Here is a 23802-nt window from a genome sequence, read left to right as displayed (position 1 = left end):
AAAGGGACACTCCGTCCCAGGGCAGTAGTAGCCGCTGTGGCCCGGGTGGAATGGGCTCTCAGCCCTACAGGACAGTCCTTTTTAGCGAAGGAGTAACAAGCTTTTTATACACAATACGACCCACCGTGAGATGGTCCGCTTGTGTACTGCCCTTCCCTTCTTAGCACACACGTATCCAACAAAAAGCTGGTCGTCCACCCGGAACTGTTTAGTGCGGTCCAAATAGAAGGACAGCGCCCGTTTTGGGTCCAGACGGTGGAGCCTCTCTTCCTCTTTCGAAGGATGAGGAGGCGGAAAGAAGGTGGACAAGGTGACAGATTACCAGATGTGAAAGGGAGTTACCACTTTTGGAAGAAAGGAAGGACGAGTCCGGAGGACAACCTTGTCCGGATGAACAGAAAGAAAAGGAGGCTTAGACGATAACGCCTGGAGCTCACTCACCCGTCTAGCCGAGGTGATAGCTACCAGGAAAGCAGTCTTAAGAGTCAGAAGACGAAGGGGACAATTGTGAAGAGGCTTAAAGGGAGTGCACATCAGAAAGGTCAAGACTAAATTCAAATCCCACTGAGGCATTACGAAGGGGACAAGAGGAAACATGTGAGTAATGTCCTTAAGGAAACGAGAAACAACAGGGGATTTGAAAAGAGAAGGCTGATCAGGAAGTCGTAAGAAAGCAGAGATAGCTGATAGATAACCTTTCAAGGTGCCCAGAGCAGAGCCCTGCTGGGCTAGAGAGAGAAGAAAGAGGAGAACCTCAGAAAGAGGGGCGGAAAGGGGATCCACAGCCTTTGCTGTGCACCATGCAACAAATTTGTTCCACCTGTAGGCGTATACCGTTTTTGTGGAGGGACACCTGGCTGCCAGAATGACATCGCAGACTTCAGGAGGCAAGTCAAATGGCATCAACTGTCACCGCTCAATCTCCACGCATGGAGGTGGAGACTGGACAGCTTCGGGTGGAGAACCGTCCCCTGCTGCTGCGACAGAAGGTCCTCCCGAAGAGGCAGTTGTGTCGGAGGATCGATTGACATATTGAGTAGCTCGGGATACCAGTACCTTCGTGCCCAATCCGGAGCCACTAAGATGACTTGGGCCCGGTCGTGCCTGATCTTCTTCAGCACTCTGGGCAGAAGTGGTATAGGCGGAAAGACGTACAACAGACCGCAACTCCACTCGTGACGAAAGGCGTCCCCGAGCGAGAGCCGCCTTGGAAACTCCAACGCGCAGAACTGCTGACATTGCGCGCTCTCTTCTGGTGGCGAATAGATCTAACCAAGGCTGTCCCCACTGCCGAAAGAGGCCTTGCGCCACGTCCGAGTTTAGACGCCATTCGTGATCCATCATGCACCGGCGGCTGAGTTAGTCTGCTCTGGCGTTCAGAGAGCCCGCCATATGTTGAACCACCAGGGTGATGCCCTGGTGTTCCATCCATGTCCAGAGGCGCAGAGCCTCCTGACAAAGGGTCCACGGCCCCATCCCGCCCTGTTTGTTGCAATACCACATGGCGGTGGTGTTGTCCGTGAACACCTGCACCAAACTTCCCCGGACAACGGGAAGGAATGCCTTCAGTGCAAGTCGAATCGCCCTCAGCTCTAAAAGGTTGATATGGAGCAGAGTCTCCGCCGGAGACCAGAGTCCTCTAATCTCCGCCTCCCCCATCCCAGGCGGGACGCATCCGTCACTACAACGTGCTCCGGTTGGGGTAGGGAGAGGGATCTGCCGCTGACCCAATCGCGGTTCGTGAGCCACCACTGCAACTGCTTCGCAGTGCCCTCCGAGATCAGGACATGGTCGGACAGATTGCCACGATGCTGGGCCCACTGAAACTTCAGGTCCCACTGCAGAGCCCGCATTCGCCACCTGGCGTAATGCACCAACAGGATGCAGGAGGACATCAGCCCCAGAAGCCGCAGCACCAACCTGACCGAAACCCAGGTTAGAGGCTGAAAGATGGGAATCAGAGCCTGAATATCCCGGACCCGTTGCTCCAGAGGATAGGCCCGGAACTGCGCCGAATCTAGAACCACTCCGATGAAGAGGAGCTTCTGGGAGGGTCTCAGGTGTGACTTCGGCACATTGATGGAGAACCCCAGCAAATGCAGGAGGTCGGCCGTAGTCTGGAGGTGGGAGACGACTTGCTGGGGCGAGCCGCCTTCAACAGACAGTCGTTGAGATAGGGGAAGACTGGAACCCCCGATCTGCGCAGATGAGCTGCGACCACTGCCATCACTTTCGTGAACACCCGAGGGGCACTGGTGAGGCCGAAGGGGAGCACGGTGAATTGAAAATGCTCCTGACCCACCGTGAACCGCAGGTAACACCGGTAGGCCGGCAGGACGGGTATGTGAAAATAAGCGTCCTGCAAGTCCAACGCTACCATCCAGTCTCCAGGGTCTAGGGCAGTCAGAACCTGAGCTAAGGTGAGCATCTTGAACCGCTCCTTCCGGAGGAAGGCGTTGAAGCTCCTGAGGTTCAAGATAGGGCGTAGGCCCCCTTTGCCCTTCTTGGGAACCAGAAAGTAGTGGGAATAGCAACCACGACCTACTTCTGGACCAGGAACACGCTCGACGGCCTCCTTGGCCAAGAGGGCCGTAACTTCCTCCCAGAGAAGATTCAAGTGATCCCCCGACATGCGGCGGTACTGTGGTGGCATAGCTGGAGGGGTCATCTCTAAGGGGAGGGAGTAGCCCCTTCGGACAATTTGCAGCACCCACCTGTCCAACGTGATGGAACGCCAGTGGAGCAGGTGATGGCGAACTCTGCCGCCCACTGGCGTGGAATGGGCCGGAAAGCTCAGACTAGGGGGGATTTGAGGCGGATGCTGCCGGGGTGGATGTGGACTGACCGGCACGTTGTCCTCCAGTACCGCCTCGGCGGAATCCACGTCCGCGACTGCGTGCAGGTTGGTTCTGCGTCCGGTGGCTAGGCGGACGTGAGGAGGCGCCCCTTCCATGGCCACGAAAGGGACGAAAGGCGGAAGTTTGCGGCCACGGGCTGAGAGACCCAAGGACTTGGCCGTAGCCCGGGAGTCCCTGAAACGAGCCAGCGCACTATCCGCCTTCTCGCCAAAAAGGTGAGTGCCATCAAAGGGCATATCCATGAGGGTACTCTGGACATCCCCCGAGAAAGACGTGGGCGGTAGCCAGGCTTGGCGACGAAGCGCCACCGTGGTCGGAATCGCCCGCCCCAGCGAGTCCGTGGTGTCTAGTCCACACCGTATGGCATGCCGTGCTGCATCTCGCCCATCAGCAAGCGCCTGGGCGAGCCGTGTACCGGGCCTTCACCGGACACAGGGGCAGCACGTCCTCCACCGCATCCGACAGAGAGTGGGAATAACGGTCCAAGAGGCAAGCAGTATTCAAGGACCGCAGACCCAAACTCAGGGAAGAGAACAGCTTCTTTCCGAACTGTTCCAACCTCTTGGATTCCCGATCCGGAGGAGCGGACGGGAAGGAGGATTGTAAAGTCGAGGCCTGGATAACCAGGCTCTCGGGAGTGGGGTGTTGGGACAGAAAACTGGGGTCGCCCGGAGCAGGGCGGTGGCGCCGGGCCACGTTCCGATCCACAGGAGGTACTGTAGCGGGCTTGGACCAGGTGCCCTGCAGAACATCTACGAGTGCCTCATTGAACTGCAGCAGAGGCTCTGTGGAGCTTGCTGACAGTTGAAGCACTTCTGTGAGGACGTTAGTCCTCATGGCCACAGCAGGCAACTCCAGCCTTGCGCAGCAGCACTGAAAAAGCTGCACCTTCCTCCGAGGCAAAAGTCGGAGGAGAGATGAAACCAGCGTCCGGGGAGGTGTCCAGACCACTGGCATCCCCCAGTTCGTCTGCCCAGTCCTGTGAAAGGTCGGCCTGTCTGGCCATAGGGTCCTCAGACCCCTCTCAGTCCCCCCCGTCATCGGATTCCTGATAAACAGGAGGAATAACCGGTGCCGGGCGGTAGATGAAATGCTCATGCATCGGCGTCGGATGCGGCGTTGAGCGGCGCCGCACCGGCGCCGGGCCTGGACCGGGGTTAAACTGGGGAACGGCGCCGGGGGTGGAACCGGTGTCGGCGCCGGCGGAGGAGGCATCGTGAGGTCGACCAGCGCCGGCAGAGATCCAGGCCTGGATCCCTCAGGGACCTGCGGCGTGGGGACCTAAGTCGTCGACGGCGCCGCCGGCTCGCGAGGTCGCCCAGTCGACGGTGGAGCCAGGCCCCTCATGGCCGAGAGCAAGGCGCTGATCTCCGCCGGAGTAGCGTCAGTCCCAGGGACTGGCGGGTATGGAGACGGACGCGTCTCCGACGGACGCGGCTCCAACGCCTCTTGGACTTCTTCGAGCGCTTCGACTTACCCGAAGACTTCGAGCCCGACGAGCAATGATGGGGACTGCGGCTCTGCGACCGGTCCTTGGACCTCCTCCTGGACCGGGAACGGCATGGAGCCGACTGCCGAAGCTCGAGAAGCTTACGGGACCGCTCCCGCCTAGCCTTCGAGGTCAAGGCCTGACAGTCGGAGCACGACCCCGCGTCGTGGTCGGCCCCCAGGCAGTAAAGGTACCGGCGATGGTGGTCCGTCACCGACATCAGTCGATGACAGGAGTCACAGGCCTTAAAACCAGGCATCCTACCGGCACCATAGTCGAGTCGACAGAAGACCAAAAAGAGTCAAAAAAGTTTAGTCAAAAAGTGACTAAGGGTCAAGCTCTTCCCGGATCGGCGCTGTCTGGCGCGGAAAAAAGAAGAACTGACGTCAGCGCTCGAGGACGGCGTCTAAGTACTCCGATGACGTCATTCCGGCGCACGACGCCAACGACGGATGCGGAGCCGCAGACGATGCCTAGCGACGCGCAAGGGGTATTGCTGACGAAAAATCTTTCCGGATCCAGCCTGACGCCTGGGGATAGTCTAAGGTGAGGAATCTAACTAATGTGTTTCTTTCAGATAGCTGCAGGCAACGACGATGTCTTCTAATCTCAAGACATGACATACAGTTGCTATGTGGGTCCAATAACTACATCTTATGACGTCTGCAAAATAACTTGAAGACTACCGTGACCCAGCTGCTGTTGAAAGGTTGAGGAATTTAGTGAGACACAGAAAGCCATGGGATTGCGTCAACAAACCATGACAAAAAACTGGAGTTGAGGACACCGCACCGGTGTCTCATGTCTTGAGGTGGATTAGCAGCTGAAGCCACATGGTGGCTTCCAGCAACGATGGAAATAATGTGCACAATAGTTTTTCAGATGAGTTTGAAGGCTGAAAGTTTACATCATAAGGTTATGATACTGCAGGACGTTTTATCCATAAGAACCTCATGCCAATGGTATACAGAAGTGAAGGAAAAAGACCATTCAAGTGAATGTTGAAGACAATAGTATCTGCAACAACTGAAGGCTTCATGGGCGGCAGGTGGGTGCATGTGGATTTATAGCTCTACATACAAATAACAGATGCTTATGTGTTAACATTTTCTGTTTGTGGCATGTGTAGCTGTAGATACACATGGTCTGCATAGATTGTAATAATAGACTAAACAGGAGAAAGCAGTAAACCCAGTTGAGATCTGGTTGATTGTCATAGCATACAGAAATGTCCTAACAGGTAGTATTGTTATGGTATATTATATACAGCAAATTAAATTACAAGCCAACAAAGGGAAACAGCAGAAATACCAAGGATGACTATTGAGGTCTGTATTCAATAATGGGCACAGAAATACATTTCAGACAGCAATATCAGTATTATTTGCAAGTAAGTGTAACCAGCAAAAATGTGCACACATAGTGCTTGGGAAAGGTGATTCCATGTTTCCCTTCGCTTGCTTGTAATTTAATTTACTGTACATGTCACTGATTAAACTGTAAAGCAGTCCTCCCCTAAGCAGTGGCTAGCCAGTGGATGTTGCAGAGGATTGAAAACGTTTATGTAGTGCAGTCTGGTACACTTGAGCTGGTGACATGCTAGTACATCCACACAGTAGTGTTTGGTGAATGTGTGTGGTGTGGACCAGGTCGCAGCCTAACAGTATCAGCTAATGGGATGTTATCCAGAAAGGCCATGGAGGCCGCCTTCATGGATGTAGAATGTAGTGAGTTTGTGTGTATATGGGTTGGGGGAGGGCCTCAGTGTAGCAAGTCTGAGTGCATTTGACTAACCGGCAAGCTATCCCAAGCTTCAGAAATGACACTGCCTTTGTGTGGTTTAGAGAAGGAAATAAATAACAATTTTGTTTTAAGAAATGATTTTGTCCTGTCAATGTAATACATGAGGGTCTTCTAGATGTACAAGTTACTTACCTTCGGTAACGATGTATCTGGTAGAGACGATTCTAGCCGCAGATTCCCGAACGTAGAATTATCCCCAGGCGTGAGACTGAACCCGGAAAACTTTCTTTGCCCCAGCATCTCTGCGTGCCGGGGGGGGGGGGGGGGGGCCGTACCACGCGACTTCACCCTGACGTCGTCCACGGGCGTGACGTCAGCGAGGTCACATAAGCCCTACCCCGGCGCGCTGACATCAGTTTTCTTCGGAGAACTTTTCCGAGCCACAATGCGGAGCCAACACAAACAAAACTGTGGAGAGTATGGGAACAGTGTGCGAAAAATCAGTGAAACAGAAAAGAGAGAAACGAAAGGCGAGGAACAGCACCAGTTGGAAAAGTGCCAAGCACTAAGGTACAAAAAGCCATAGCGGTGAAATTCATAGCAGCAAAAGAGTAGAGCACCGCTCTGAGGAACACCCTTGCAAACCAAGGCGACATCCTCCCTGGAGGCAGAAACATGTGAAAAGCGCCATGGGAGGGGGAGGGGGAGGGGGGGGGGGGAGGGGGAAGAGAGAGAGGGATCCACAACAATGAAGGGCAACAAGCCCGTAACAGAGGAGTAACAGCAATTCACCCCCAGACAACACCTGAAAGGAGCGAAAAGGCAGAGGTACAGGCAAAAAACAAACCAATGCAGAGGACTGCAAGGGAATCAGTAAAAGCAGGCCCCTACACTGGAGAAAAAACCAGGGTGGAGGGATGCAGAAGCACACAATAACCAACCGACCATGTATCATAAGGGAAGGGGTGTAACAATCAAGCAGAACGAAGCATTCCGTCCGGGAAGAAGCGAAGCAGACACCCACAGAAGACAAGCCACCAGGAGGGAGGTGAGTGTAGAAAACCAAACTGAAGGTCCTCGCAGAACAGGGAGGAAGGGCGGGCCGTGAAGGAATCTGCGGCTAGAATCGTCTCTACCAGATACATCGTTACCGAAGGTAAGTAACTTGTACATCTGATAGAGACTACTAGCCGTAGATTCCTTAACATAGAATAGATACCCTAGCCATACCCAGAGGGGAGGAGGGCCTGCGAGAGAACCTCCCCAGTAGGAAGAAACACAGGGCCCCAGCAGGGCACGTGTCACGGGGACAAGAAGGGCAGCCCAGCCCCTACTAAGCAGAAGTAAACAAGAACAAGGCGAAGGGAAGACTAGGAGACCCCAAGCCCATCCAAGGTACAACTGCTAAAACCCTTGTAGGGACAGACAGCCGCAGAGGAGCACCCAGGAGGAAAAGAACCACCCCAACTCCAGGGAGAAGAGGAAGAACCGGAGGCAGAGCCCGCCGTAGGAAAACACACAGCGATAGAGGATAGCCGAACAGGCATCAGCCGCAAGGCAGCAGACAAGGCAGGAATGGTTCCACAGCCAAGAAGCGCAGGCGCAAGAAGAAAGGCACAGGTGCGCAAAACCCCAGCAGAACAAGAGGCAGGGGCACAAGGGAACACACTAAGGGCCACGGCGGTGAACCAGAGCAAGCAGGCATGCGCAGCCGGCAGCTGGCAATACCATGGAGCAGTACACCCAGAACAAGCCAGGCGCAAGCCGAGGGCAGAGGCCAGGGAAATGCAGGACAAGCCCCAAGGAGGATCGCTCGATAGACACACACCGACCCACGAAGAGAAGTGGGACTTGCCAGAAGAGAAGAGACTCGGAGGACTAACCCAAGCTGTCACATGGAACACAGGAAAGCCAGGAGAAACCGAGCCCCCCTGGTACACCAGACAGAGGACCAGGCCGAAACGCCAGACAGGAAAGCAGAAACTTAGCAACACAATACCATAGACAGCATGCCAGACTGGTCGAGCGATGTAGCGAACAGCGAGAATGACAGAACCTGGAGCAGTACAAGCTGCGCCCGGACAAGACAAAAGAGACCGCACCAGCGGTATACAGTGATACCAGAAAAGGCAGGGAACCCGAAAAGGGGCGACCATACCTTCCCAGCGCAAGACAGAGCTATGCAATAGCTACAAGTACCCCACATAGGGGTACGATACGTCCCAAGAAAACATGGGAACACCTCTTAGGGAAAAATCCCGCAGCAGAGGACAAGAACATAAAAGGTATGGTATGAAGCGTCCCAAGGAAACATGGGAACACCTCTTAGGGAAGAAATCCCGCAGCAGAGGACAAGAATATAAGGACCTGCAGATAGAACCACAGACGGCTTGCAAATCAGCCAAAAAAAAACAAACATAAGGCCCAACCCGAGGACACATACGGGCACCAAAGAACCACAAAAGCCAAAGGGGCTGTACCAGCAGCCAACAGCACACAAAGGGGTCAATCTACGAACCCCGAAGGCACGCCAACCCACACAGACGGTCCAACCGAACCACTAGACCCCTGAAAAAAGTGTGGGATAACGTCGCCCATAAAGCAGCAGAGGACCGACAAGCCAGACTAAGGAGGGGGAGGAGGACGGAGCCCCGCAAGCAGCCGTTGAATGGCGGCATCCGCATGAGTGTTAAACAAAAGCACCCCATCAAAGGGCAGATCAACCAGACGCTCCCTAACGTTCTCAGGGAAAATGCTATCCCTCAGCCAAGCATGGCGACGGAGAGCTACTGAACTTGCCATAGTGCGGCAGAGAGCATCAGAAACGTCCAGGGCCGAACGAAGAATAAACGCGGCCAACTCCCGGCCATCGATCACATGGCGCAGCAAATCAGCGCAGACACCTACCTAAGAGGCAGAAGACAGAAGGGACTCAACAGAATCACACAAGCTGGAAGTAGCCCTGGCCAACACGCAAAGCGTGTTGAGCGCTCGCAAAGCAGCACTAGAGGAAGTGAAGAGGTTACGCCTGTGAGAAGTTGGCCTGATATATGATGTCACTAATTCTAGTGTACACCTTGTATCAGTCCAAACAACCCTTATGGTGATTGGTTGTAAAGTCAACCTTATAGACCAGCTATCCTAGTGGTAGCATGGACAAAAGCAGTCTTAGGCTAAACTCTGAATGGCATGTGAAGCCAGCTGTTATACCATTTGTAATCCCTTGAATACCAAATGAAAGGACACCACAACAGATATATATAAAAATAGAATGTATTTATTCTAGTCAAACCCTCAGCACTCTTTATGAGATTCGAGGTAAGTACAACACAGTCTTATTTAAGCATACATTAAGTCACACAGGTAAGTAATACAGTTAGGCCCTAGGGGCCACGCAAACCATATACTAAAGAAGTGGTATAAGAACCACTGTCACGGAAATAGAATAGGCCTAGGCCTAGGGAATCGCTGGGGCTACACTATACTACCAAAGGTTAGGAAGTGGGAGGCCCACGGGATTCATGTGCAGAGTGGAAACACTCACGCGTAATGCGTAAAAGTCGATAGAATTACTAGCAGTTAGAATTTAACAGTTTTAGGACACTTCTGGAATAGCTAGAAAGTCGAGACTCGGAAACTAGACCCTAGGATAGTCAATACCCTTGTGAGCACCGGAGTACTCAAGTTGCCTAGCCCACGGGCTGCGGGTGCATAGGTGTGAACTTGCGTCGGGTTTCGTCGTTGACTTCTATGGATGCCTGAAGGAAAGTTGCTGACAGGCAGTCAGTGAAGAGTGTCCGGTGGATCCCGAGGATGGGATCAAGAAGGGAGGAACCTGCAAGCAGAAGGGACAGAGTCTAGGTCACCAGCCAGGAGCCGGGAAGGAGCCAGGAAGGAACCAGGAGATGTCGTGAAGATGCAGGTGAAGAGGTGAAGCTTGTCGCAGCAGCCACGGGTACCAGGAGACGTCGAGGACGACCAGGACCAGGAGGTGAGCTGTCCCACGAAGGCTCTTGCTGTCGGCGGCGTCGAAGTCGAGTCAGGACCCAACAAACTTTGGCAAGCGGAACCCACGCAGGATGGAGGACTTGCTTCTGGTGCAGACCAGGAAGGTCTGGGGTGCTTCTCTTTCACAGAGGAGCGGGTGCCAGTCTGGAGGAGCCGGGCCAGCAAGATGAAACAAAAGGTTCGTCGTCGCAGAGGCTACTAGCCAACAGGCCAGCAACCGGACAACACGTCGAGCAACTCAGGTGCAGAAGGGCCCCACGCACAACACGTGAAGTGTGGGGAGCTGATCTTCTTTGCAGATGGTGCTCGGGATTGGGGCTTCTCAATTCCCCAAGCACAGCCTCGAGGAAGCCTCAGAAGTCGCGCTAGTCAGTTACTAGCCACTTTTCCCAAGTCGCCGGTCCCACGTCCCTCGTCGCCTCCACGGGTCTCAGCTTCGCTGCAGATGTGGATCTGCGTCAGAGGTGTCTGGAAGTCTCGGCGCTGGTCAGTCTCTGCAGTCGTCCCTCGTAGGATCAGTCGCAAAGCAAGCAGCGGTCGCTGGATGGTGCCTGGTTGCCCAGGGTGGTCACTCCTTGGCCACAAGGGAGATTTCTAAGGTCTTCTTCCTGAAATCGAATGTCGAAGGTCCAGAGTTTCTGTTCAAGTTGCAGATTCAGGTTAATCTAATTTAGCAGGGCTCAGCTAGCTACTAATATACTGGGCTAGTGGGCTGGGCTACCTGCAAGGTCCCTCCTATGGGTGGGACCAGAAGGGGAGTGGTTACACCCCCTTTCCTTTGTCCAGTTTCGCGCCAGAGCTGGGGCTGGAGCGCCCCAGCACCGGTTTGAAATGGACTATGCATGGGACACCTTGTGTGCTCCAGGCAGTGTCTAGTTTCTTTCATCCCTCCCTGCCCCAATACACTAACTCCTGTCTGAGGTGGTGCTCGCACCTCCCAAGGCAAGAAACCTATTGTCCAAGCCTCCCTCACTGGAAGGACTCCCAGCAGCAGGAGGTCAGACTTGTGTCTGTGGCAGCAGCATCCATTTTGTGATGCTGGGGCTCTGGTTAACTTTAACCGGGTAAGTAGGTTACAACATGTCTTCTCCCTCTAGAAGGGAGGAATAATATCCTCATTGCCAGAATGGTATGGGGGTATTATTCCAAAGTGTTAGACACCTCACACGACATGTTTCGATAAAGCCAAACCATAGTTACCATAACCGTTTAAGATTATAAGGTACTTTAAGAGTATATCGTAGGCTATATCATAGAACAGCTATAAGGACATGGTTCCGAAAGCTGCAGACAGGCTCAGCTCATGCTAGAGCACCATCTCACATGTTACCAAGCACTCTGCCTCCAGGATTGTTAAGGCCTGCCATAGGAGTGGCTGATAGGTACACATGTGTCTATATATAAGGTAGGTATAGGAATACTACACCTAAGCAAGGAGTGATTACACGACCTTGCCCCAGCTGAGTGATCAGCCAGTTGTATCATAATGGAAGGCCAGGCCAGGGGTGGCACAATACATGCTGCAGCCCCTGGTAGGCCTAGGGTACACCTATGCCCTGGGTACCTAAGGTACACTATACAGGGGCCAATAAGGTGATCCTAACCAATTGGGTTATGCACCTAAAGTACATAGTATGAATTTAGAGAGAACAGCTGGGCTGTGGGTCTGATTAGCAGGCCCACAGCCACATCTAAGTCGAAAACCAGTGAAGCAAAGGCAAAAAGTGGGGGTGAACATAGAAAGCAGACCCTACTCTCCTACAGTAGAAGGGTGGAAATTAAGGCAGACTGGATGATGCGGAGCAGGACGGTGGCGGTAGAGGAGCGACTGGGGCACCGGATCCCCCGTGGCCAGGACGCCCCCAGAAGAGAATTATGGAGCGAAGCTTCAAAGGGAAGAAGCAGCTCCCATCCACCAGAGTCCTGAAGGAGAACCTCAAGCAAATGGTCCGTAGGGAATGGGGTGGCGGGGTCACCCATGTGCAAAATGCCAGCGGCCGTGGAAATGGCCCAGGCAAAGGCTGCACTCGCCTACGTAGGGCGTCATTGGGGGGAAAGCAATTCCTCCATGGGGGATGGCTGTAAACTAAGCCAGTCATCCCCCGAGTCCAGCTGGAGGAAGAAACGGCCATCCCCAGAAGGGTGGAAGATCCACAGACGAGTGGGGGGCCTGTGGTGCCTCCGGGGAAGGCTGTGGCCACGGGGATGGCAAAGAGCCCTCCCTGGAAGACGCCGGGGAAAAAGTCACGACGTGGATACCCGTCTCCGGGGAAGAAGAGACAAAAAGTTGACGAACTTCCGGAGAGGAGGGGGCCTCAGGATACGAGTCGGCGCCGTGGAGTCCACCACAGGCCCCGGCGTGGCGTCGTCCGGCACCGACGGGGACACCGAGACGACCTACTTCACCACTTGAGCCCCAGGAGGCGGGGCCGGCTCCAGGTCGGCAAAAGAACGACGCCGAAAAGGCGCCGACTCGACCTCTGATGAAGCAGCCGCCTGCGTGGAGAGACGAGGGACCCGGAGACGCGCACCGGCCCTTAGCCAGCACCCGCGGTGCCGCCAGGGCCGACAGCTGCCGGCGCCTTAGTGGCGTCAGCTCAGCTTCAGGCAAGGCCGCCGCCTGCCCAGAAGACCGAGAGGAACTCTGGGACGAGCCCAGAGTCCCGGCGACCTCCTGCGACACCACAGGGACCCCCTTGGGGGTTTGCGGCGAGGCAGAGGCACCGTGGGCCGAAGAGGGGACCCCCATAGGGCTGCACCCCGACGACACCACACCTCCAACACCTGAAACCGAACCCGTCAGGGCCGGAGCCGCCGGCGATGCCGCGGAAGGCCCCACACGTGGCAAGGGATCCGCGGATGTCCCAGGAAGAGGAGGAGGGGCCAAGGAAGCCTGCACAGCCGCAGCTTAGGCCTCCATTTGGGCCCTGGGTGCCCAGAGGCTGGGAAACGGCGGGTTGGGTGGCAACGAATGAGGCCGCATGTCCGGCGGAGAACCCGCGCCTTCCGCAGAGCGAGGACCAGGCCTCCGGGACAAGCTGTAAGACTTACAGATGGGCGAGCAACGCCCTAGGGGCCCCGGTGGCTGGCGATGTCGGAATCAGAAGCTGTGATTCTTGGACCCTTCCGCGGGGGACTGATGTGGAGACGACACCGATCTGGACAACCGGGCTGAAAGGAGCTTCATAAATGTACCAGAAGGGGTAGAAAATGAGGATATTAAGAAATTTGTCCTTTCCTTGCTGGAAGAGAGCTTTCCTTGGGTCAAAGCTGAGAACTTGGCAGAAGACATACAAAGAGTACATCGGGACCCTTTTGGGAGAAACAAGTTAAAAAAGAACCCGAGGAAAATTCTAGTAAATTTTAAATCTTACACCCTTAAAGAGAGACTACTGTCGGAGGCTTTGAAAAAAGGCAATCTCAGAAGTAACGACTGGGCCTATAAAATACGCTCAGATATCTCGAAGGCCACGCAGGACAGACAATGGGAGTTAGGCCAGCTGATGCCTCAACTAAAGGCCTTAGGGGCCACCGTGCAGATGCGTTTCCCAGCCAGCCTGAGAATTATGTGGCTAAACAAGATGTACAATATAAGGGAACCCGGAGAGGTCACCCTTTTAATGGATAAAATGAAGAACCCATAAGAAATAATAGAAACAGCAGAATCCCAATGTACTAATGTATCTTAAAGTCTGGAGCCAAGGAGCATGAACAGGGCCTACATGAGGCTCACTAAAGGAAGAAGGGAGGTCCCCCATGGGTGGGCACAAGCGAAGAAACACAAAAAACAAAATATAAAAAATAACTACACTAGGGTGGGGTGCAAACTAGGGAAAAAATCATATAAAAATTGTCCTCGAGTTGCAGGGTTTAGAAAGTTTGGAGAAAACCAGTGCTGTATCCAGGTTGTCATAATAACTAAGGTCGAAGAAAAAAAATGGCCAATTATGTAAAGTCTAGTATTCTATCTTGGAACGTTAATGGCTTAAGAACACAAAAGCGGAGAAAAACTATATTCGAGTACCTCAAAAACTCAGCATGCGAAATTTTAATTTTGCAAGAAACTCACCTGTTAAAGCAAGAATGGGAAACCTTCACCAAAAACTTAAGGTGGATAGATACCTCAGTGTGCACAAACCAGGCATGCAACATTAAAGGCGTGGCAATTATCTTTAAAAAATCCTTGAATACCAGAATAATTTCCTCTAGGGTAGATAACAAGGGAAGATGGGCAATAGCAGAAGTAATCCTACACCAAAAACAATTCACTATAGTGGGATACTATGGCCCCAACTCAGATGACCCGGAACCCCTCCAGAACCTATATACACAGCTACTTGATTTTACATCACCCATAATCTGGGGGGGGAGATTTTAACATTACCATTGATCCGAAAATGGACAGAACCCCAGCCAGAAAAGGCATTTTTCTTCCGAAAATGAGGGAATGGTTGAGAATTTCAATGAAAGATCTAGGACTCAGGGATATTTGGAGCCTTAAAGGGGATCAATTAGTAAGGTTCACTTTTCAAAATAAAAGATTGTGTCACTCTTCTAGAATTGACTTTTTCCTCCTTGACTGTACTCTAGCAGCAAAGGTAGAAAAAGTGGAACATTTACCGGCACATCTTTCGGACCATTCAGCAGTTAAAATGGTTTTGAAGTTAGAACAGTTACCCACCCACAAGAGATGGACGGTTGATAGATCCCTTTTCTTAGATCAATCCTTAATAACTCATCTAAAGCTAGAAACTACCCAGTTCTTTGATCAAAATAGCGAAGGAATGAGCAGTCAGGTAGTATGGGATACATACAAAGCTGTGGTGGGGGGTATCATTAAGAGCTTTGCTGCTTATAAAAACAAAACTGCGAGACAACTGCTAAACAGATTAGAAGGAGAAATAAGAGCGATTGATCTACAGCTCCATAGTCCCAATCCTGATTCAATAACTAGATCCCTTAGTCAGGAGAGGAAAGAGAAAGAAACATCCAAGAGATTCCTTGGAGGCGAGGGTAAAAGAAAAGTGGGAGACGAGTAAACTTGCTCATCATGAGTATGGTGAAGGATGTGGTAAGCTACTCGCGTGGAAAATAAAATCGGACCAATCCAGAAATAAAATCAAAGAATTATTAGTAGGGAACCCCCCTGAAAAAACCTTAGATGAAACAATCATTAAGGAGGAATTTGGGCAATTATTTGCGGGCCTCTACTCAGAAGATTGCTTTCCTACAAAAGTACAGATTGACAGGTACTTAGAGAATTTGAACCTCCCGAGTATCTCCTCAGCCCAGAACATAGAGCTAAATGAAGGAATCTGCGAAGTGGAAGTCATCCAAGTATTAAAAGATCTTAAAAAAGCAAAAGCGGCAGGCCCAGATTCCATTCCAAATGAATTTTACATAGCTCTTCAGGAAACCTTATTACCCTACTTAACATACCTCTTCAATGATATCTTTTTGAAAAAAAAAAAACAACCAGCCTCATGGAACGAAGCAACAATAACACTAATCTTAAAACCAGATAAAAATCCTAGTAAATGTGAGTCTTACAGACCTATATCACTTTTAAACTGCGATTATAAAATCTATACTCAGATTCTCACAAAGAGGTTGAGCAAATGCGCAGAGAATATCATTCACGAAGATCAAAAAGGCTTCATAAAAGGTAGGCAGTTACAAGACCTTACACATCAACTCATTGGAGCAATAGATATCTCAATCCAACAAAAGGTGTCCTTTCTGTTATAACACTAGATGCGGCTAAAGCCTTTGATAGAGTCAACTGGGTATTCCTACATGCTGTCTTAGAGAAATTTAAGTTAGGGGTTAATTTCCTGGAGGCTATAAGAAACATCTATAGCTCCCCTTCAGCCAAAATCTTGGTGAATGATAGTCTGTCGGAAAAAAATTTCATCAAAAGAGGCACCAGACAATGCTGTATGCTCTCTCCCCTACTTTTCAACCTATATATAGAACCCCTTGCTCTATCCATTAGAAATAACCCAAGGATAAAACCATTCTGTTACAAAAATTGGACAAAAAAAGTCGCACTGTATGCTGACGATCTAATGATTTTCAAAAATAACTTCGCTGAAGCAAGCCCTGAAATTGAGCAAATTATACAAGACTTTGGAAACATCTCAGGCTATCAAATAAACCAAACAAAATCAGAAATCCTGGAGTGGAATACCAGGAGTAACTCGCAGCTGGTGAAACCAAAGATCAGATACCTTGGGTTGGACATAGTCAAGGATTTAGATGTACTACCACAAATAAATTTTAACAGAGTCTTAGGAAGTAAGGAAACTCTTGAGAACATGGAGTGGACTTCCCTTAACATTCCTAGGTAGATCCAACATCATCAAGATGGCTGTCCTCCCAAAATTCACCTTTATATTTAGTGCAATCCCCCTGGAATTTAACAAGTCTTCCATACTCAAATTACAGGGAGAATTAAACGGCTTTATATGGAATTCCAAATGCCCGAGAATAGCCTGGAAAAAACTTAGAAGAACAAAGATCCAAGGTGGTATAGCAAGCCCAGACATATTAGAGTATTGTAAGGCCTTTCAATTTAAGCATACTAGGATACTCTTACAAAACTATGAGGTATATCCACCACACCTACAAGCGATGTTAGACACAGGGGTACACTTCCTATATAAATTTGGTCACCAAAAATTCTTCAAAAAGATTAAACTGAAAATCCTCCTGTCGGCGGCTAAGTTATGGCTGCAAATCAGGAAAACCATAAAAATCCCCTATTATAGTTAATACGCGCAACTTTAGGACTCCCCCGGGACTCCGGATTGCCTCAAAGATCAACTGGCCTTACCGTTAAGGAGAGCAGGCATCCTGAACTGGGGGGAACTAATCCTAAATGGCACACTGATAGGTTGGGACGGGTTAACAGATATTACAGAAGCTCATCTGTCAAAGTTCAAATATTACCAACTATTGAGCTGGATAAATTCAATAACGGAACCACTCAAGGGTAACCAGCAACTGGAACTCATGATGCTCGGAGTTGGCCTTCAGAAAAAAGAGGTTGCATTGTGGTACTGGTCTCTAATAACAGCTGGAGAAGAAAACTTTGCTACTCCAGATTCAACCTGGGGAACCTCACTGCCTACTACAGATCTTCAGAACATATGGCAAGTATCAATGGGGAAATGTTGGGGTATTATCCAGTCCGCCGCATTAAGGAGAAATCACATTTTCACCATTCACAGAGCCTATTGGACCCCAAAGAAACTTTCAAAGTTCAAAAGTCAACAACAAGCGAAAAAATGCCCAAAATGCGGTGAAGATAAGGCGGATGATGTACATATGTTCTGGCAGTGCCCCCAGCTCGAAGACTTCTGGTTAAAAGTTGGTAAGACACTGACGGACCTCTTCGGTCAACAAATAACTGCAAGTATGGAACTGGTAATTTTTGGGATCTATAAAACAGAGGTAAATATAAGCAATTTAGGGTTAAGACAAGAGAATTTACTTTTTGTGTTAATCCTTTTGGCACGTAGAGAAATATGTATTAACTGGGTTTGTACTACACCACCCAACCACTTAGATTGGTGGAAATCAATTGGTAGAGTGAACAAATTAGACAGAAGTGGAAGACCTAGAAAAAAATAAGATTTTTGGGAAATATAGGAGCATTTCTCTAATTTTTGTGACCAAAATCAAGTCCAATGATTTTAATCCTGGCAATACTCTAAACAATTAAGGGCGGTTGGTCTCCTCCGTTGTGTCTAGGCGATAACCAGGTTTCCAGTTGCAAAGAAAACTCTCCAGTAAAAAAAAAAAAAATTCGTTGCTGGCCTAGGAAAGTTGAAATAGCAGCACTGGTCTCCTATATCAAAACCTGACACAAGTATTGCAAAATGAGGACAAAAAAAAAAAAAAGGAAGGAGCTTCATCCGGCGCTCCCGCCGGGGCTTAGGCTTCAGATGCTGGCTGAATCATGGTGCTCACCCAAACACCACATGCAAATAGAATGAGGGTCCATCACCAACATCTGACGCGCGCAAGACGAGCACGCCTTAAAGCCCGAAGGCATTCGCTCACTGTCCCACAACGCAAAGCATGAAAAAGAAGGCCTGAAATCAGGCAGGGACACGATCCGGATCCGCGTTGCACGCGGAAAAGAAGGAAACTGATGTCAGCGCGCCGGGGTGGGGCTTATGTGACCTCGCTGACGTCATGCCCGTGGACGACGTCAGGGCAGAGTCGCGTGGTACCGCCCCCCAGCGCTCAGAGATGCTGGGGCAAAGAAAGTTTTACGGGTCCAGTCTCAGGCCTGGGGATAATTCTACGTTAAGGAATCTGCGGCTAGTAGTCTCTATCAGATATCTAGTGTGTGAAGGGATCTCTCGGCTAGGGAGTCTGGGTGTGGGAAGAACACCAGGAGTTCAATGGTCTGGTTGAGGGGAAAGGGGAGACCATTTTGGGTAGAATCTATGGGTTAGTTTTAAGTACTACCTTGTCAGCATGTACCTTAAAACATGTTCTTCTAGCTTGAGAGATTGGATCTATCTCACTCGCATGAGAGAAGTGATTGTGGCTAGAAAATATGCATTCCAGGGTAGAAACGTAATGTCAAAAAGGGGGCCCCAAGAGTCTAATGAGGACTACAATGAGGTTCCAAAATGGGGCTGGAGGAGATAACACTTTTAAGTCCCTCCATAAAGGCCTTAATGATGGGGACTCTAAATTTTGAGAAGTGCTCCCTGTTCTGTAAGTATGCTGCATCTGCCACCAAAGGCAAACTAATGGAAGTGTAAGCCAGGTTAGAATGTTGCATTTGAAATATGTAACAGATGAGGTCTTGCACTACTGGCTTGAGTGGATCGATGTGTTTGGGTAGGCAGTCGTGGACAAACCTCTTCCACTTTACTGCATAGCAGGCTCGAACATTGGGATGGTGAGCCTCCTTGAGGATGGAAACACAAACAGTGGGGAGACTGAGGTATCCAAACTCTAAGATCTCAGGTGCCAAATCGCTAGGTTTAGCAGCTTGGGGTGTAGGTGTCTGTCTGTGCCCTGGTGTTGAGTGGGAAGATCTGGCCGGATGGGAAGCTTCTTGTGAGGGACTACAGACAATTTAATAAGGGTTACGCACCAGCGTTGTGTGTCCCAAGCAGCAGCAAGCAGGATGAGGCACAGGTACATCTGCTGTAGCCTCCAGACCTTGTATGGAAGAAATAGGAGATGCAAAAAAGCCTATGAAAATATCCCTGACCTGTTCATTCATAGTGCATTACCCATGGACTGTGGGTGCGGAAACCTGAAGGCGTAGCTTGAGCATTTGCTGTTTTTTTAAGTTGCGAACAGAGCTATGTGGGGGAAATATGGGTGCACAATTTGGAAGTAGAAGTCTGCAAAGTCATTGTCCACTCCTGGCAGGAACTCCACTAGCAGATGTACCTTGTGGTGGATTCCCTAACTCCAAATGCTCAGTGCTAACGCCGAGAGCTAGAGAGAATGTCTGTCCCCTTGTTTCCGAAGGTAATACATTGCAGTCATGTTTATTTTGCCCACAACTGTTTTCTGTTTTCATGACAGAAGAAAGCTTTAAGATCCACTTGGACTGTCAGTAATTCCAGATAATTTATGTTGGAGGTCTGCTCAAGGGGCATCTACAGGTCCTGAATGGTACTTTCCTTAAAAATGCACCCCCCCCCCCAATCCCATGAGAGAGGTGTCCATAGTGATGGTCACTTGGGGAACTGGTTCTTGAAAGGGCCTGCCCTGCAACAAGTTGTTGCTGTTCCACCACGGCAGAGAGCAATGGATGTTGGCCCCACTCAACACCAGATCCTTCAAGATACCCTTCACCTGTGACCATTGTGCTGCTAAGCCCTCTTGAAGTGGACACATGTGTAATCGAGCATGAGAAACAATGGCGATGGATGATGCTATCATACCGAGCCAATGCATTACCATTCTGATGGTTAGCTGGCAAGCTGGCTGAAAGAGAGGCAGCAAAAGTTGAAAGGCTTGGACCAAGACTGGGATACCCCTTCCCAGTGACTGAATTTAGAATTGCCCCTAGAAAGTACTTTATCTGAAGGGGTTGGAGGTGGGACTTGCCCACGTTGATGGTGAAACTGAGATCGAAGAGAAGGTCTAGGGTGAGCTAGGTGTGGACAAAGCACTACTATCCGCTTGTGCTCTTGATCAGCCAGTCGTTGAGGTAAGGAAACAGGTCTTGAGCTGAGCTGCTACAAATGCAAGAAATGTGTTAAAGACTCTGGGAGCCATTGCTGCTCCGAAGGCCAGAACCTTGAATTAAAAGTGCAACCTACTTACCATGAATCTGAGGTATCGACAGTGCGCAGGTTTGATCAGGATGTGGAAACAGGCATCCTTCAAGTCGAGGTGGTCATTAAGTCTCCTCGCTGCAGCAGAGGAATGACGTCCTGGAGCGTAACCATGTGGAAGCGCTGCAAAATGATGTATTTGTTGAGGGGCCTGAGGTCGAGTAAGGGTCTGAGGGACCAATATTTCTTGTAGATACAAAAAAACAGGCAGTGCACTCCTCTGCCGCCTTGTGTGGCAGCATGCGCTTCATGGCTCCTTTGAGTTCTAGTGTGTCTACTTCCTCACAGAGGAGGCACTGGCGTTCTGTGAAGCGGAAGTGTTTGCACTTGAGGGGTAGATTTGGTGGTGGAGCAGTGAGTTCCAGGCAGTAGCCCTGTTCTACAATAGACAGAACCCATTGGTCTGAAGTGCTTTCTTGACATTGTGTGAGGAACTGATGCAAGCGCCCCCAAAACGAGCAATGTGGTCGGTAGAGGGGAGTCGCTGCTTGGCAGGGAAGGCTCACTTTGCCACAATATCTCTACTTCTGTCCTTGTGGTTATCCCCCGATAGACACCTCTGGAATAAACTCGGGAGACTTGCTGATGCTGTTGCCTCTGGGATAAGGTGTAAACCTCTGGAAAGGTTGCTTTAGTGCTACCACGCAACTGAGTGATGAAAGGCCCAACAGGGCAATGGGGCTGAAGAGGCCCAATTGCCTTGGCTGTGTCCATTTTTGATTTTCTCTAGCATCTGATCAACTTAAGGCCCGAAGAGGTGTTCCCTATCAAAGGGAATGTTAATGAGATCCTGTTGGACTTGTGGCTTAAAGCCAGAGACACCAAGCCAGGCATGCTGGCGGATGAGAACGTTGGAGTGAATACCCCTTGCCTCGTCCAAAGCACAGACCAAAAGGTTGTATTAGAGAAGGTTTGGCTTTCCGCTACGAGCTCCTGACCCCTTTGCCTTTACGGACCCAAAAGGTGTTGGATGAGATCTCCCATTTCATCCCAGTGTGCTCAGTCATGCCTAGAGAGTAGGCTGCCCAAGCTGGCGATGGATCAATAGGTGGTAGATTGAGTGGCTACCCGCTGTAAGGCAGGTCCGAAGGAGAGTCCATATATTTTTTGTAAGCCCTGGGCGTGGCTACTCAGGCCTTAACACGGTCTTTAAAGACATCCTAGGTGGATTTTCAACAAGCCCTTGAGCATGGGTAGCTATTGTATTGAGCGCTTTATGTGCGAGCGTGGTTCTACCAAGAATTCCTCCTTCTCTGTGATGGTGAATAAGTGCACCTTGTGAAAGGTAACCTCCCCATGAAGGACCTTGTGATAGGAGGTGCCGGCATCAGTAGGGGAAGGATTAGCTGGGTAGAGTAGGTCAGGGTCATTGTCACCATAATCATCTGAAGGATCATCCTGGAACTTTAGGTCAAATGGGACACATAATGGGTCTATATGATCTAGGGGGATATAGGAGGAATATGAGGACCCGGGCAAGGAGGATGGTCAATAAGCGCCAATGGCTGTTTTAACTTAGAAGGAGGTCTGGACGTCGTAGTGCTTCAGCTCAGAAAAGCTTGTCTGAGCTGCTGCAGAGGAACCAGAAGGCATCAAGGAAGGCTTGGTCTTATGCATCTGTCAGGCACTGCGATCGGAGTCTGTGATGGCACCAAAGCTTTGTGTCAGCTCCAATGCAGTAGAAGCCGGGAAAGCTCTTGGTTTTATAGTGAGCTCAACCCCTTTGAGGGGCAGGGGTCGACAGGCTATTTTTGGTGATAGAATACAGTACTCACAGTCCTCGTGTTCGTCTTTGGGCATTAGCAGTTGACCTTCGGCATCAGAGCCCGATGGAGAACTCGACCATGGGCTGAAAGCTGCTGGTTGATCAGCAGAGGCACCAGTTTCCCCTTTGACGTCCTTCCCGAAGATGTCGGAGCATCCTCCTCTTGCCAGTGCCAGTGCAACATCTTGCGTTGAGAGAGGAGTCGATCGTGTTGATGATGAAGGATCTTCTTGGACCGAAATGCGTGGCAGGTGAGACAAGAGGTCTCGTCGTGCTCCAGCGACAAGGAGGGTGATAGACTGAATGGTGATCTTGCCACAAGTGACACTTCGGCCAGTACTGGAAAGGGGTCCTCTCCATAGCAGCCTGCACATTCTTGAGGAGGGAAACCAAGGAGCAGGGCCTTATGGGGACTAGGTCCCAAACAAAGCATTGAAGATAGCACGGACGTGAAACTAACTGAACTGGGACGAAGTCAAAAAGACTGCAGTGAACACAACTGTTTTGTGCTAACAGCAGAAGAAACATCAAAAGGCCCTGATGAGGAGTGTCATGTGGCATTGACTTAGAGCATCAGTGACACACGTCCAAACCAGACGGAGGAAAAAAACAATCAAATAATGGAGCTAATCAGCCATAGGAGGAGTCACTTGACCTTGTGACTCGAAAGACTTCTTCAAAGAAAAACAGATATACAGGTCCAAGCCCAAACATAGATGGCAGGAGTATGCAGAGCATGTGTATCTGCTGCTACCCATGCCACGATCATTGTATTCTGAGTCACAGAAAACAGAAAAACATAATCTGCCTACCCATCAGAAAATTAAATGCCAAACACTGGTAAGTTTTGTGAAGTATCAACAAATTTGCATACTGAAAACGCATTGCAGCAGGTTCTTGTTTTACCATCTTTTCCCTTAACTGAAGAATCATTCAGTTTTGCTTTTCTGTGTAGTTTAGAGATAGAGATTTGATGAAGACATGGGATGAGACAACTGTGGGACTGTTGAAATTGCAATTCAAATATCACAACATTAGGAGGCCTAGGAGAAAGAAATGTAAACTTGTACAAGCAAACATCAGGGGCAATTACTTCATTTGCTATCAAAAGAATAATTAAAAATGTTTATACCAGTAAACGTACTTGCATCATCCCGTTCTATCCTGGTTCCATCACTTGTAGAAACACAGGTAAAGTGAAGAGGTTCTACTTCCAGAAGTCCTGTGAGAGAAGTAAAACTGCCCTCAGCAGCTGCACAAGGGCTAACCTTCCCATTACCTGCAACAAAAGGAAATGTAATTACAATGTTATTTTCAGTTACACATTCCAACCAACATACAAGTTACTTACCTTCAGTAACCATCATTCTGAAATCATGGAATCATCAACTTTTCTGGATCGCAAACCTTTGAAATAGCTCTTCTGTGCCAACATATGGCACCACAACTCCAGTCTCTTCTCCTGAAACTACATTTGTCATGATACTACAAAGTTACTCAAGACACCCAGGCAGTGCTCGAGCATTAGATTCTAGCCCTATTGTTCAGACCCGCTAATTAAAGGCAAGACTAACAAGATTGAAGGAAGCACTGCATCAAAACTAACCTGGTTACCTT

General features: G+C 50.0%; 1 protein-coding gene across 1 annotated transcript in view; it reads right to left on the bottom strand.

Moving 5' to 3' along the window:
- BIRC6 (baculoviral IAP repeat containing 6) overlaps positions 1-23802 on the bottom strand; it is a 1973616-nt gene that overhangs the window by 1437819 nt on the left and 511995 nt on the right. Inside the window, exon 23 of the mRNA XM_085609819.1 lies at positions 23330-23464. Coding sequence (XP_085465945.1) covers positions 23330-23464 — 135 coding nt within the window. The remainder of the gene's footprint in view (positions 1-23329; positions 23465-23802) is intronic.

The sequence above is a fragment of the Triturus cristatus genome, chromosome 6 (genome assembly GCF_964204655.1).
Source record: "Triturus cristatus chromosome 6, aTriCri1.1, whole genome shotgun sequence".
In the NCBI taxonomy this organism is placed as follows: Eukaryota; Metazoa; Chordata; class Amphibia; order Caudata; family Salamandridae; genus Triturus; species Triturus cristatus.
This window is presented reverse-complemented; position numbering and strand designations above follow the sequence as displayed.